The following is a 14,323-nucleotide window of genomic DNA, read 5'->3' as shown; positions in this document are numbered from 1 at the left end:
CTGGGATCATGAACTTCTGCAGCATCATCCTCGTCTGGCAGAAATCTGGCCTGGAATGCCTTCCTCATGTTGGACGCATTGTCAGTGATGACAAAGTTGATCTTATTCTTAATCAGATACTCTTCAGCACAGCATTCAAACATCATTGCAATCTTTTCTCCGGTGTGTTTGCCATGAACTCTTTCGCAGGTAAGAAGATATGACTGAAGGCTGAGTACATGGTTTACCTCAGTCACTGTGTGTGCTGTCACTCCAAGGAATGACCGCATCTTGCGATCACTCCAAATGTCTGTAGTAACAGCAACACTTGATGCTTCTGCCAGCTGGCATTTTATCCATTCCTTCTGAACTTTTACCATTCCAGGAATGGTAACAGAGGAGATAGTGGATCTTGCTATAGGCCTATACTGAGGGTCCAGGACATGAAGGAAGTGCCTGAAATCCTCATTGTCAACTATGGAGAGAGGCAAGCAACAGCTAATGATAAGATCTTTTACAAGGGCATCACTTATAGCCTTTTGACGTGGATGTTTGGTGTCGTAGATCCCTTGGTGTCCAGCATGGAAAAATGATGTAATGGCACTCTGACCTGAAGCAGCTGGTGTCAAATGTGATGCAACGGAGGCACAGTATTGTTGGTACCTAGCGGGAGAAATTATATACATTTAAGCCAAATCAAGCAACATTTTTCAAGCACACTTTCTTGCAGCTAGAAATGTGTATAATATCACTAGAATTGTCTTTGACCTTAGTTAAAATCATTGTCAACTAGCTGTGGCACGATTATATTTATTTAATTGTTTAAATACATTTTTGGATGATCAGTCAACTGAGTTCCAGGGCTGAGCAATTTTTTTATAAGTAACATTAACACTGTATTACATAAATAAAGAAACGTCCATTTTTCAGGACACTGTATTTTAAAGATATTTTTGTAAAAATTAAAATAACTTTAGAGATTTTCATTGTAAAGGGATTAAACAATGTTGCGGTGTCCAACTGAGTGTGGCTGTGAGGAAAAAGCGAGAGAAAAAGATTGACGATGTAAAGCAGTGTAACAGTTAACAATAAAATGACAAGCTTCTTCTAGGGTTGGTTTCTTCCTGAATTCATCAGTTTCTCCCGAAATACATGAAAGTAAGTGGTCGGTGAACTGGGAGAAGAATAGAGTAAACTTTATGATTACTTACACTGTGTATCTGATATGAATTAAATATGTCGGCAAATATATTTGAAAGGATTGTTTATTGCTGCTTCCATAGACACCATTGTGTATTTTACAAACTATAAATGAATTGTTTTGCTATAAATTATATGTATTTATTACATGGCTTGGCTGAATTCCAATGTAGAATGCCTTATTTCTTATTCTTGTTATTTCTTGATAACAGACCGCTGCGAAGTATAACCAGAGCCCGTCTACATTCTCTGGTATAACACCGTTGCCATGAAAAACAGAGCGTTGCTATGGACACGGAACGGACTATTTTCTTTAGCGGAAGGAATACAATCGTCTTTGGCTTAGCGAGCACAAAAGAAAGCACAGTTTGAATCTAGCAGTTATGTCACGTCACTGTACATTCGCTCCTTAGTGGTCAGCTCAGCTGCTGCAAAGCGTGCCAAAATCGAAATTGCTGATGATGTAGAGGAACTTATCTAATGTTAAATGAGTGTTACGTTATCCCCCCATCCCGATGTCATCGTCCATCATGATGTTTGCAAGTTTATTACCTCTGTTTATTATCATATATGCATTAGTCAATAATAGTTTTTTGTGGAGAAAACCAATGGAAAGCATTTTACTTACTTTTCTGGGTGCATCCGTGACAGATGTCTGTTGAAGTTTGAAGTTGTCCCAGTCTTTTCCTCAATTGTGCGATTACACACACAACATTTAGCGCTGCTCTTTCCAGCATTAGATGCAAAATCCGTGTAGGCGAACTTAACGATCCGGGGCACATCTTTCTGCATTTTCCAAATGTCAACATTTAGCCCGCGAATAATGCACGAGAATGCAGCGTAAAGTGAGTGACGTCAGTGAGTGTGTCAAGCAAGGAGAGCGAGCGGTAGCAGTGTCTGTGAGGGGAAAATAGATCACGGCCGGTCTTGTCCGATTTTATATATCCTCAAGTCCGAGTCCAAGTACGAGTCATCAGTCCGCGAGTCCAAGTCGAGTCACGAGTCCAGTGAATGGAGTCTCGAGTCGGACTCGAGTCCAGAGAATAAGGACTCGAGTCGGACTCGAGTCCGAGTCCAGGACTCGAGTACTCCATCACTGACGACAGTATTATTCCTCACAGCGCTGCGAGACGGTGTAAACAAGTGCAATGATCTGAATAAGCCTGATGTGTTTTCTTGCGCTGATATGGGGGCGTTAACAGTTTGCATGGATTGCCTCAGTCATTTGCGTTTGAATAGTGCGCGCTCTCCGTGGGCGGGGTCACATTAAAACATAATGAGCTGAGATGAGAACGACTGACATCTCTCTCTTTTCATACAGATTACATAAACAGAGAATATTTGTTTTTTTATAAATTTCATTTAAAAGAAGAGAATTCAAGCTTCATGTCTGTGTGTCTGTATGCCTGTTTGACTGAGTATTCGCTGAGTTATGGTTCATTTTCTGACGTGTTTCAGAATGGACTTAACTGACAGAGAGAAGGCAGAACTCGCATCATGTTTATTGTTCTTTATTTGGCAAAAAGCAAAACACTTTGCTTTTATTGTGAGTATACACAAAAATAATACACACTTAACAGGATCGATTGATGTATGAAACTTGTTTGTAAAATCAAAGTCAACAGAGTATTTCGGGTCTCAATTCAACTGATAAGGAAAAAAGCGAGCAGATCACGCCGGCGTGATTGCCGACCTCAGATGGTTAAGAAGTTCCTCGGTGGCAAGGCACCGGGGGTGGATGAGATCCGCCCTGAGTATCTCAAGTCTCTGGATGTTGTGGGGCTGTCTTGGCTGACACGCCTCTGCAGCATCGCGTGGCGATCGGGGACAGTGCCTCTGGGATGGCAGACCGGGGTGGTGGTCCCTCTTTTTAAGAAGGGGGACCAGAGAGTGTGTTCCAACTACAGGGGGATCACACTTCTCAGCCCCCCTGGGAAAGTCTATGCCAGGGTACTGGAGAGGAGAATACGGCCGATAGTAGAACCTTGGATCCAGGAGGAACAGTGTGGTTTTTGTCCCGGTCGTGGAACACTGGACCAGCTCTATACCCTCTACAGGGTTCATGGGAGTTTGCCCAACCAGTCCACATGTGCTTTGTGGATTTGGAGAAGGCATTCGACTGTGTCCCTCGCGGCGGCCTGTGGAGGGTGCTCCAGGAGTATGGGGTCCGGGGTCCTTTGCTAAGGGCTATCCGGTCCCTGTACGACCGGAGCAGGAGCTTGGTTTGCATTGCCGGCAGTAAGTCAGACTTGTTCCCAGTGCATGTTGGACTCCGGCAGGGCTGCCCTTTGTCGCCGGTTCTGTTCATAATTTCTATGGACAGAATTTCTAGGCTCAGCCAGGGGCCGGAGGGGGTCAGGTTTGGTGATAAAATGGTTTCGTCTCTGCTCTTTGCGGATGATGTTGTCATGCTGGCCTCATCAAACCAGGACCTTCAGCATGCACTGGGACGGTTTGCAGCCAAGTGTGAAGCGGCTGGGATGAGAATCAGCACTTCCAAATCCGAGGCCATGGTTCTCAGTCGGAAAAGGGTGGCTTGCCCACTTCAGGTTGGTGGAGAGTTCCTGCCTCAAGTGGAGGAGTTCAAGTATCTCGGGGTTTTGTTCACGATTGAGGGAAGGATGGAACGGGAGATTGACAGACGGATCGGTGCAGCTTCTGCAGTAATGCGGTCGATGTACCGGTCTGTCGTGGTGAAGAAAGAGCTGAGCCGCAAGGCGAAGCTCTCGATTTACCGGTCAATCTACGTTCCTACTCTCACCTGTGGTCATGAGCTGTGGGTCATGACCGAAAGAACAAGATCCCGGATACAGGCGGCTGAAATTATGTTTCTCCGCAGGGTGGCTGGGCGATCACTTAGAGATAGGGTGAGAAGCTCGGTCGCTCGGGAGGAGCTCAGAGTAGAGCCACTGCTCCTCCACATCGACAGGGGCCAGCTGAGGTGGCTCGGGCATCTGTTCCGGATGCCTCCTGGACGCCTTCCCGGGAAGGTGTTCCAGGCGCGTCCCACTGGGAGGAGACCCCGGGGAAGACCTAGGACACGCTGGAGAGACTATGTCTCCCGGCTGGCCTGGGAACGCCTCGGTGTCCCCCCCAGAAGAGCTGGAGGAAGTGTCTAGGGCAGGGCTATTCAATTGGCTTCATTCGAGGGCCATCAAGTCGATTATCAAATCGAAAAGTTGAGGTGGGCTGGTGGGTTGGTTTGGGGGTTTAGCTTATTTATTTATTATTTAAGTTAAAGTAACCCTAAAAAAGTATGGTATTTACTTGGTAATGTGGTACCCAACAGTATGCAGATATAAAAACATAATAAATAAAAACCTGATAATTTACAGCTGTGTACAACTATTTTTCTTGGAACAAATAAATTAATTATACAAACTCGTAGCTTTTGGTGAGAAATAATAATTATTTTATTTATAATTGTTATGCTTAAATGAAAATATTCTGACAGTGAGACTTGATAACCACAGGCTACTCACTCCCACTGTATAAAAAATGCCTAAAAACAATTTAAAAACTATACACACCTTTACAAAGAAACTGACATAATTTCATAACAAACATTAATTATATATTCCTCTACCCACCTAATAAATCGAATGCAATATAAATCATATTTATTTATTACTACATACAGTAGTATTCAATATAAATATTGCACATTTCTGCCCAACCATGGTAAATTACTACAGTACATTCATGGTAAATGTTTGTAAGGGTGATTAGGGGATTTAAAGACTTCTAATTTCGTTCATGCCACAATGTTTCTCCTGCTTTCCTCATCAGTCTTGTTGGGAAAGTTGAGGCTATTAAATGCAACGCTGTTTAATAATAGTGTCCGGGACCGGGAGTAAACGCAACTATTTGTTGTTACTGTACTGACCGAGAAACCGCTTCAGATGATTCAGTGACGGAGCGGTCCGAATGAATCCGAATAGTTTTAGACCGTTACTGACCAGCCACTTTGACACTCTCGCCGGCGGCAGTGTGAACGGACATGCAAGCGCGTTTAGAAAGGATCGAACCAAAAGAATGATTCATTCACGAATGATTGGTATCGCTGGTTCAGTCGACATAAATTCGGGACACATATAATAACTGCTGAAATATTTGCACGTAAAACGTTTCTCAGGTCAATCGGAGCGAGTATCAAACTAAATTAGCCGCACCGCCAGGAAAAGAGGAGGGAGGTTGGTGTCCTCGGGCCAGATGGAGATGATTGGCGGGCCGCCAATTGAATAGCCCGGGTCTAGGGAGAGGGAAGTCTGGGCATCTCTGCTTAGACTGCTGCCCCCGCGACCCGGCCCCGGATAAGCGGAAGAAGATGGATGGATGGATCCTTATAATACATCACGTATATCATGCATGTAGTATGCATTATTTGTAGGGGTGTAACAATATATTGTCTCAGTTATCGTTGAAGGTGGACTGGGGTCATGATAGGCTCTCTGATCGGTCTTTGGCCCCATACACAGCAGAATGTGATGCACTGTGTGTTGTGACTCATTTCTCCCATGTAAAGTGACCTTGAGCGATGGAAAGGCGCTGTATAAATAAACATTCTTCTTCCCATAACATCATTAAAGTTGTGTGTGTCTTATGCCACACTAGACCTTCTGTTGGCTCGGACCAGACGGGATAGCCTTCATTGCCCTCGTCCATCGATGAGTCTTGGGTGTCCAACACCTCGTCGCCGGTGTGTGTTCGTCCCTCCTCGGACACTGTTGGTAAATCCTCACCACTGCTGACCGGAAGCGACACACAAGCCTTGAGTTTCAGAGATACTCTGACCCAGTCACCTTGCCATAACAGTCTGGTCCTTGTCAAAGTCACTCAGATCTTTATTCCTGCTCATTACACTGACAAAGATTTGAGCATGACAGAAAATGAATGTTGAATTTTATGATTTGTGTTTTTGATGTAAACTCCCTTTGCGCCCTTTTTTTGTTTTTTAGATATATATTCTGTTGTACAGCACAATGGCCACTACTGTTGTTTTTATGTGCAAAATAAATAAAATTTGATTTGATTTGATCATGACAGACCTGGAGAAACTCTCTGACAAATAAAGAGCAATAAATAAAACATGTATAAGCATTTTGAGATTGTTTATAATTAATGGTTTTGTATTTTATATGTTCTTTTGTGTTTTATTCAAAGTTTTACAGCATTATTTTTTAGCATTTCAATGCATGTCCATCAGGGGCGGATCTAGAAAAATATTTATGGGGTGGCGAGAGGGGGGCAGGAATTTTTGAGGGGTGGCAACATATGGCAGAAGTATATATACTGAATTTAAATCGCAGTTAAATTGGCCATAACTTTTAATTCGTTGCTGCCAATAGGGATGGGTATTGTTAAGGTTTTAACGGTATTACTACTCTTACCAATACTCCTTATCGATCCGGTACTTTAACGGTATTCTTATCGGTTCTTTTTGTTATATAAAAAAAAGGGGGGAAAAACTATTATGAACACATTTAATATTGCTTTATATTTATATTTTGAACATTACTGTTCAGGAGTAATATGGGCTAAAAAGACATCTAATAAAGTCAGATTTAAAATAACACTGCATAGGTTATCATAGATTAAAGTTATAAAAGCCAAAATTATTCATTCAAGAGCTGCGACTGATTTTCTCTTTGCCTTTTGTAGGTTTATTAGACTGCTGCCCCTTTAAGACCAAATGCAGATCTAATCATTATTACGCATCATATTTTCTCCCAACTATTAACGCCCATTTAAGACATAAACTGTATTTAAGTGAATAAACTGTTTAAGTGAATCTCCAAGACAGCCATTTTGACATATTTGATCGTTTAGATGTGCACACGATCCCAAAATATACGTTGCTTGTCTCGGTAGTTGAACTTTTCTATTGTAAAACAGTCAAATATAAAACAAAAAATTCTACTTACATTTTACCAGGCATTCGTTAACTTATTTAATCATTTTGACATTGATGAGCTAGACCGCTGAATTTTTAGTCTTCCTAACAACAAACAGAGCGTTGCGTAATGTAGTGCATCAGAGCAGCATCAATAATAATATCAAGTGAATCTCTTATTTGCATATTAAGTTTATTGCCAATAATAATAACAGGTTTGCGACCGTGAACTCGGTGAGCTCGCGCAAAACACATCTTCAGCACAGCGACTCATTTAAACGCCTCTGATTGGCCGATGTGATCAACAGACATGTCTGTGATTGGCTACAATGCTCAACGCTGCAAAAGCACGTCAAAAGTACCTTCAATGCAAAGGGAAAAATATAAATAAAAAATGTAATATGCACTGTTCATGATTAGGTAATCGCGGCCGCTGTAATCTTATTCACATTTGTTTTTTCTGATTAATTGCTTTGCTCTGTGAGAAAGACAATTGAACAACATATTCGGGGCTTCACTAAAAACATTCGGGGCTTAACTTAAGCCCCCTTAGCCCAGCCCTAGCGCTGCCCCTCAATATTTTATATTTTTTATTAAGCTGTTCTTGTCTTTACTAAAATCAAAATTAGGCTAATCAAAGGGAAGAGTGCTCTTACAAATCACGAGGGAGCGATTTGACCGCTGATTTTGGCTAACGTAATAGACTCGCTGTTTTTGCTGATGCTGAATCGTCTTTAGCATACAATACATTCATTACAAATGTAACTTTAAGTTAAACGTGTGTTTAAACTACACCTGGGGAAACTCACTTCACCTTCAGAGGCTCTGTCAGGGGCAGCTCAGTCTAGTCGGGTTGCAGGACCACCGCACCGCAGCAGACTTGCTGTGTGTGTGAGCCAGACTGAGCGAACGCCGCTCTGCACGTTTGAATCAGGGACGTAACTATTTGAGAGGCAGGGGGGAGAGGCGAATAATACATTTAAAATTAAAAATTGAATTGTTCACTTTTGGTAAATGTATTGGACATAGTGGTGGGTTGTTTTTGTAAGTACAGTTTTTGGATCATCAAAGTTAGGGGGGCAGCTGGGGGGGCAAGGCTCTAGAGTGGGGGGGCACCTGCCCCCCCTTGCCCCCCTGTAGATCCGCCCATGATGTCCATTTTGAACACAGTTTACCTGAAGAAATTCTGACGTTCCTGTTTGACCTGTTGGTACACACCCAAAGGTAATCATAAACTCCTCCCTCTTACAACACTAACCAGGAAGAGACTGACTTGTTATTTCTCCTTTCTGTCACACCGACTTTGTCTCAACAAAAGCAATAAAGAATAAGCAATCATTGGAGAACAAAGAGAAAAACTTTACAGAAGGACTTTTGTGATGTTCATTTCTGAACCGACAGCAGATCTTTGATTCTCATCTTGATTCATTTTTGAAACCCGTCGTTCAGGAAGTGAAAGTAAAGTTTAGTTTGCGAGACTCAAACGGTGAAAATGGCTTCAGCAGCTGAAGATGATTATATTTGTCCTGTTTGCTATGAAATCTTCAATGTTCCTGTTTTTCTGTCCTGTAGTCACAGTATTTGTAAAGAGTGTCTACAACAGTTCTGGAAAACTAAGGAAACTCAGGAGTGTCCTGTCTGCAGGAGGAGATCCTCAAAAGCTGATCCTCCAGTTAATCTCACATTAAAAAACTTGTGTGAGTCGTTCCTGAAGGAGAGAAATGAGAAACGTTCATCAGGATCTGAGGAGATCTGCAGTTTACACAGTGAGAAACTCAAACTCTTCTGTCTGGAGGACAAACAGCCGGTGTGTTTAGTGTGTATTAATTCACAAAAACATGATAATCATAAATTCAGACCCATCAGTAAAGTGGTTTCATCTTACAAGGTAAGACAAATGCTTCTAGTTTCACATGTAAAGAACAATAATTAGTCATAAACATAGATATCATAACATTCATGCATTACTATTTCAATGTCATTTTACTCAACTTTATATGACATTTACTGTGCTGTAAAAGTATTTGCCCATCCTGATTTCTTATGTTTTTGTGTCTCATACTAAATAGTGGAGCCTTTATTATAGATATCATTATTTTGTAAAAATTATAAATAAAATAAAGAGCACAATTGAGCAGACAACTTTAGTTCAGCCTCATTGGAGGGTTTTCAAGCATAAACTGCCTGTTTAAGGTCCTGCCACATCATCTCAGTTGTGCTTTTTTGAGCCGTTCAGAGGTGGATTTACTCACTATTCTTTGAATCATTGTCTTGTTGCTTGAGCTTCAGTTTGCAGACTAAAGATGTTATATTGTGCTTTAGCATTTTCTGGTAGAAAATAAGAAAATTCAGTTCCTACGATGTTGTTCTTGGCCCTTTGGTGACTTTGAGCCACTTCTGGGAAGGTTTGCTACTGTGCCGAGTTTTCTCCATCTGGATATAATGGCTCTCGCTGTGGTTCTTTGAGTCCAAGAGCCTTTGAAATAGCTTTGTAATCCATCACAGACGGATGTGTTTCAATCACCGTCTTCATCATTATTCCTGGAGTTTCTTTCACCTTTGTCAATAGTGTGTTACTGTTTAAGACCTTTTAACCAACTTCATGCTGTTGAAAAAGTCCTATTTAAGTGTTTATTTGATTGAACAGGGCTGCAGTGATCAGGACTGGCTGTGTTTAGTCCAGCTGAACAACATTATAAATACAGTTTCAGAGATTTGAGGAATTAGTAACTATGGGGCCAAATACATTATCACGCAGGCCCAGTTAGTGTTGGATAACTAATTTGCTTCAGTAAATAACATTGTCATGGGTGGGGGTGAATACTTTTGCACAGAATTGTATGATCATATCACTGTATTTTCTTCTCTTCACTGTAATCTGGTGTTTAATGTATTTGTGTTCAATTCTAGGAGGAGCTCAATACAGCACTGAAGTCCTTACGACAGAAACTTCAACACAATGAAAAGAAGAAAGGAGAGTTTGAGAAAACAGCTCAACACATCAATGTGAGGAAACAGAATCAAGAGTCATTTTCATTACAGCTGGAGGATCACTTTATACCGTTATAAATTGATATATGTAATATAATGGATTCCAGTTGATTATTTCTGTAAATGACGAGCAGCTTCTGCTTCTGGATCCGTTATATGTCGGGTATCCGAGATTTGTGTTGATTGAGATGATTGAAGTGAATGTGATTTGATTTCAGTCTCAAGCTGAGCACACAGAGCGTCAGATTAAAGAAGAGTTTGAGAAGCTTCATCAGTTTCTCAGAGACGAAGAAGAAGCTACAATCACTGCACTGAGAGAGGAAGAGGAGCAGAAGAAGCAGAGGATGAAGGAGAAGCTGGAGGAGATGAACACACACATCTCAGCTCTTTCACACACAATCAGAGACATGGAGGAGATGATGAAAGACAATGACGTCTCGTTTCTAAAGGTGACAAATCAATCTGGCTTCATTCTCTGTGCAGAAAACAACTTGTATAGAGAGACTCACTGACACTGAGAGTGTTTGATAAGATATTAAAATGTTTTCAAACTCTATATTTTCCAGAACTTTAAGGCCTCAATGGAAAGGTGAGTGAGCTGCTCGTATCTCTTCTCTCAGTGGATCTGAACTCAAATTCACTGCAGTTCTGACTCCTGAATGTTCCTCAGAGTCCAGATCTCACAGCCGGATCCACGGATGAGTTCTGGAGCTTTGATTCATGTGTCGCGTTATCTGGGTAACCTGCCGTTCAGAGTCTGGAAGAAGATGCTGGAAACTGTCCAACACAGTGAGTCTCAGCAGATTTGACACCAGTGCAGAAGATAGTTCACATATAAACACACACAACATCAACATTTGATAGAAATATATTTCATAATCACTTGAATTACCAAGTGAATCTAAACTGTATTTCATAAAATCATCAGATAATACAGCGAACTCATAATGAAAAGTCTATTCCTCATGGTTTATGTTTATATATTAGGATACAATAGTGTTTATTGAATACTGATATTAAACCTGAAGCCTCAATCCATTCTGACAGTAACTGAGAGACCACTGTTATGATAGCATGATTTATGATCTCTTACAACAAAGGAAAAATGTTTTACATTTACATTTCTAATACATCATATTTCATCCTGTATTCTGATGTTATTCTCTTTGCAGCTCCGTTGACTCTGGATCCAAACACAGCAGATCGTCGTCTCACACTCTCTGCTGATCTGACCAGTGTGTCGGTCAGTGATGGAGATAAAACACTTCCTGATAATCCAGAGAGGTTTGACAGGTATGAATGTGTCCTGGGATCTGAGGGCTTTAGCTCAGGAACACACTGCTGGGATGTGGAGGTTGGAGACAATACACGCTGGATTCTTGGAATAACAACAGCATCACACCAAAGGAAGGGAGAGGATTTCTTTGAGTCTAATATCTGGTGTGTGTGGTACTGGAACAGCAAATACATCTCACAATCCCCAGAGCAAGGCGGCACTGTCTTCACTGTTAAACAGAAGCTTCAGCGTGTGAGAGTTCAGCTGGACTATGACAGAGGAACAGTGTCATTCTCTGATCCTGTAACTAAAGACTGTCTGCGCAGATTCAGGACATCCTTCACAGAGACTGTCTTTCCATTCTTATGTACTGACTGCACAACTTCTCCTCTGAGGATCTTACCAGTTAAACTGTTTATTACAGCAGAAAATCACAGTTAAATCTGCTTCTGCTTCTAGATTAATACAGTTTTGCAAATTATGCTTCAATAATAACACTGCAATCAAAGGGTCTCATTGATCAATCACACTTCAATGTAAAGTTTAGAACCAAATTAACCCGTGTGTTTCCTTAAGGACATGTTTGTCTCTTTCAATTAAAAAAAAAAAAGTCCTGTGTTAATGCCAACTGCATCAATTTTGGCACAAGTGTGTATTTTATTAGAATTTTCTTCTTTCCTTTCCACATTCTACACAAAATATTTACACTCAGGACCTCAAGGACAAAACTTTCCACATTGAAACCCATTAAAACTGCCAATTTCTTTTTATCCCAGAGCCATTTAACTATAAAATGATGCAGTCTTTGTTAATAGAGGTTTGTTCTGTTGGCCTTTTTTATTTATATATATATATATATATTTTTTTTTTTTTACAAGATGGTGCTGTTTTCTCAGGTTTGGTCTTGTCTTGGTCACGTTTCATGTCTGTCATGTGATCCCCTGTTCAAAGTCATGTGATCCTGCCGTGTGTTCCCCACTCTCAGAAAAAAAAAGGTACAATTTTGTACCAAAGAAGGTAGAAACCCTTGTCACTGGGGCGGTACCTTTTACTGGTACAAAATTGTACCTTAATATAGAGGAACAAATTTGTTCCATTCCAGTTTGTACCTTAAAGGACATGATTTGTACCATGGGCAACCAAAATATACCTTTTGTTTTTTAAAACTTGTTGGTACAATATTGTACCTTTATCAAAAGTACAAATTTGATCCTTTAAGGTACCACCCCAGTGACAAGCCCCTTTGTACCTTAACTGTGTCAAATTTGTTCCTACGAGAACTTTTAAAGGCTATTTTCCTATTGAATAACATGCACATTCAACAACTGAATCCAAAAGGCATCAATTTAATCATTTCTGTAAATACATATGAACGTTTGAATACTTTCATTCCAGCTTAAAGTAAAGCATTTCTTTGTGTAAATACATCAAAGACTTCACAATACAATAAAGACTTAGCAAAATTAACAGAATATCACTTCTTTAAAAAGATGTGAAAGAATTTAAAATGCAATTACACTAAAATGACTTGTTTTTTCCCCCCACTTTTCACACAATACCCTTGCATTTATTTAAAGGGATACTCCACTTTTTTTGGAAATAGGCTCATTTTACACCTCCCCCAGAGTTAAACAGTTGAGTTTTACCGTTTTCGAATCCATTCAGCCGATCTCCGGGTCTGGCGGTACCACTTTTAGCTTAGCATACATCATTGAATCGGACAGGACCATTAGCATCTCTCTCAAAAAAAACAAAACAAAAAAAAACAACAAAAAAAAAAAAAGACCAAAGAGTTTAGATATTTTTCCTATTTAAAACTTGACTCTTCTGTAGTTACATCGTGTACTAAGACCGACGGAAAATGAAAAGTTGTGATTTTCTAGGCTGATATGGCTAGGAACTATACTCTCATTCCTGCGTAATAATCAAGAAACTTTGCTGCCGTACCATGAGTCCAGCAGGCGTAATGATATGACGCAGCGCCTGAAAATAGTCCCCAGCTCGGTAACTTCCAACGTGACCGGGACTAAGTTTGTCTAACGTTGTAATGATGTGGAGGACGCAGTAAGATCCAATTGCAGCTTTATTAGAATAATCAACAGGCAGGGTAAATCAGGGGCAGACAGAACAATGAGATAATCTCAGAGCAGAAACAGAAAACAGGCAAGGGTCGAGGCAGGCGGCAGGAATCACAGTCCAATGAACAATCCGGGTCAAGACAGGCAGCAGAAGAATCAGAAGTCGGTATAAACAATCCAAGGCCAGTAACAGTTCAGCAAACACAGGGAAAACGCTCAGAAATTGTACGCCGGGGCAATGCAATACTTCGCAGTGAACTGAAAAGTGACAGAGGTTTATATGGGTGTATGTGAATGAGCTGCAGGTGGATGAGATGAGTGGTGATGAGCTGCAGGTGTATGTGCAATCAGTCCCAGGTAAGCGGCATGATGGGAAGTTGAGTTTGTGATGTGATCAGTCTGGTGTGGAGTGCCCTCTGGTGACTCTCAGAGGCACTCCAGCTGGTGATCGTTACATAGCCCCTCCCCAAAGAGCGGCTTCCAGACGCTCCAAAAACAGTCCAGGAGGGAGGTGGAGCGGAGGCGGATCCGGAGGCGGGATGGAGGGCCAGGTCCGTGGGGCAGAAAAGGACCTGTAGACTGCAGCAGAACAGATGTCCAGGGTGGATCAGGCTGTGCAGGCGACCAGGTCGGATCAGGCTGTTCAGGCGACCAGGGCGGAGCAGGCTGTGCAGGCGACCAGGGCGGAGACGACCCTTCAGGCGTCCAGGGCGGAGACGACCCTTCAGGCGGCCAGGGAGGAGACGACCCTTCAGGCGGCCATGGCACAGGAACAGACACCGGCTCAGGAACAGGAACCGGCTCAGGAACAGACAGCGTGACAGCGGCCATCTCTGTTGAGGGCTCAGGTTCAGGCGTGTCGGCGACTATCTCTGCTGAGGGCTCAGTCGACGTGGCAGCGGCCAT

General features: G+C 41.7%; 1 protein-coding gene across 1 annotated transcript; it reads left to right on the top strand.

Moving 5' to 3' along the window:
- Positions 1–8,309: 8,309 nt before the first annotated feature.
- Positions 8,310–12,154, top strand: LOC311303162 (E3 ubiquitin-protein ligase TRIM35-like). Its single transcript, XM_084429473.1, has 6 exons — positions 8,310–8,960; positions 9,983–10,078; positions 10,282–10,512; positions 10,630–10,652; positions 10,734–10,852; positions 11,236–12,154. The coding sequence occupies exons 1-6, from the start codon at positions 8,565–8,567 to the stop codon at positions 11,778–11,780; spliced, it is 1,410 nt and encodes a 469-aa protein (XP_084285599.1). The 5' UTR covers positions 8,310–8,564; the 3' UTR covers positions 11,781–12,154.
- Positions 12,155–14,323: the final 2,169 nt, after the last annotated feature.

The sequence above is a fragment of the Rutilus rutilus genome (genome assembly GCF_951802725.1).
Source record: "Rutilus rutilus genome assembly, chromosome: 14".
Lineage (NCBI taxonomy): Eukaryota > Metazoa > Chordata > Actinopteri > Cypriniformes > Leuciscidae > Rutilus > Rutilus rutilus.
This window is presented reverse-complemented; position numbering and strand designations above follow the sequence as displayed.

What these genes read in the sequence shown, in the direction of transcription:
- LOC311303162 (XM_084429473.1), top strand. Translation starts at nt 8,565, where the DNA reads ATGGCTTCAGCAGCTGAAGATGATTATATTTGTCCTGTTTGCTATGAA. An exon ending in AAGTGGTTTCATCTTACAAG is followed by an intron (nt 8,961 to 9,982) that starts GTAAGACAAATG and finishes GTTCAATTCTAG; the next exon opens with GAGGAGCTCAATACAGCACT. An exon ending in GCTGGAAACTGTCCAACACA is followed by an intron (nt 10,853 to 11,235) that starts GTGAGTCTCAGC and finishes TTCTCTTTGCAG; the next exon opens with CTCCGTTGACTCTGGATCCA.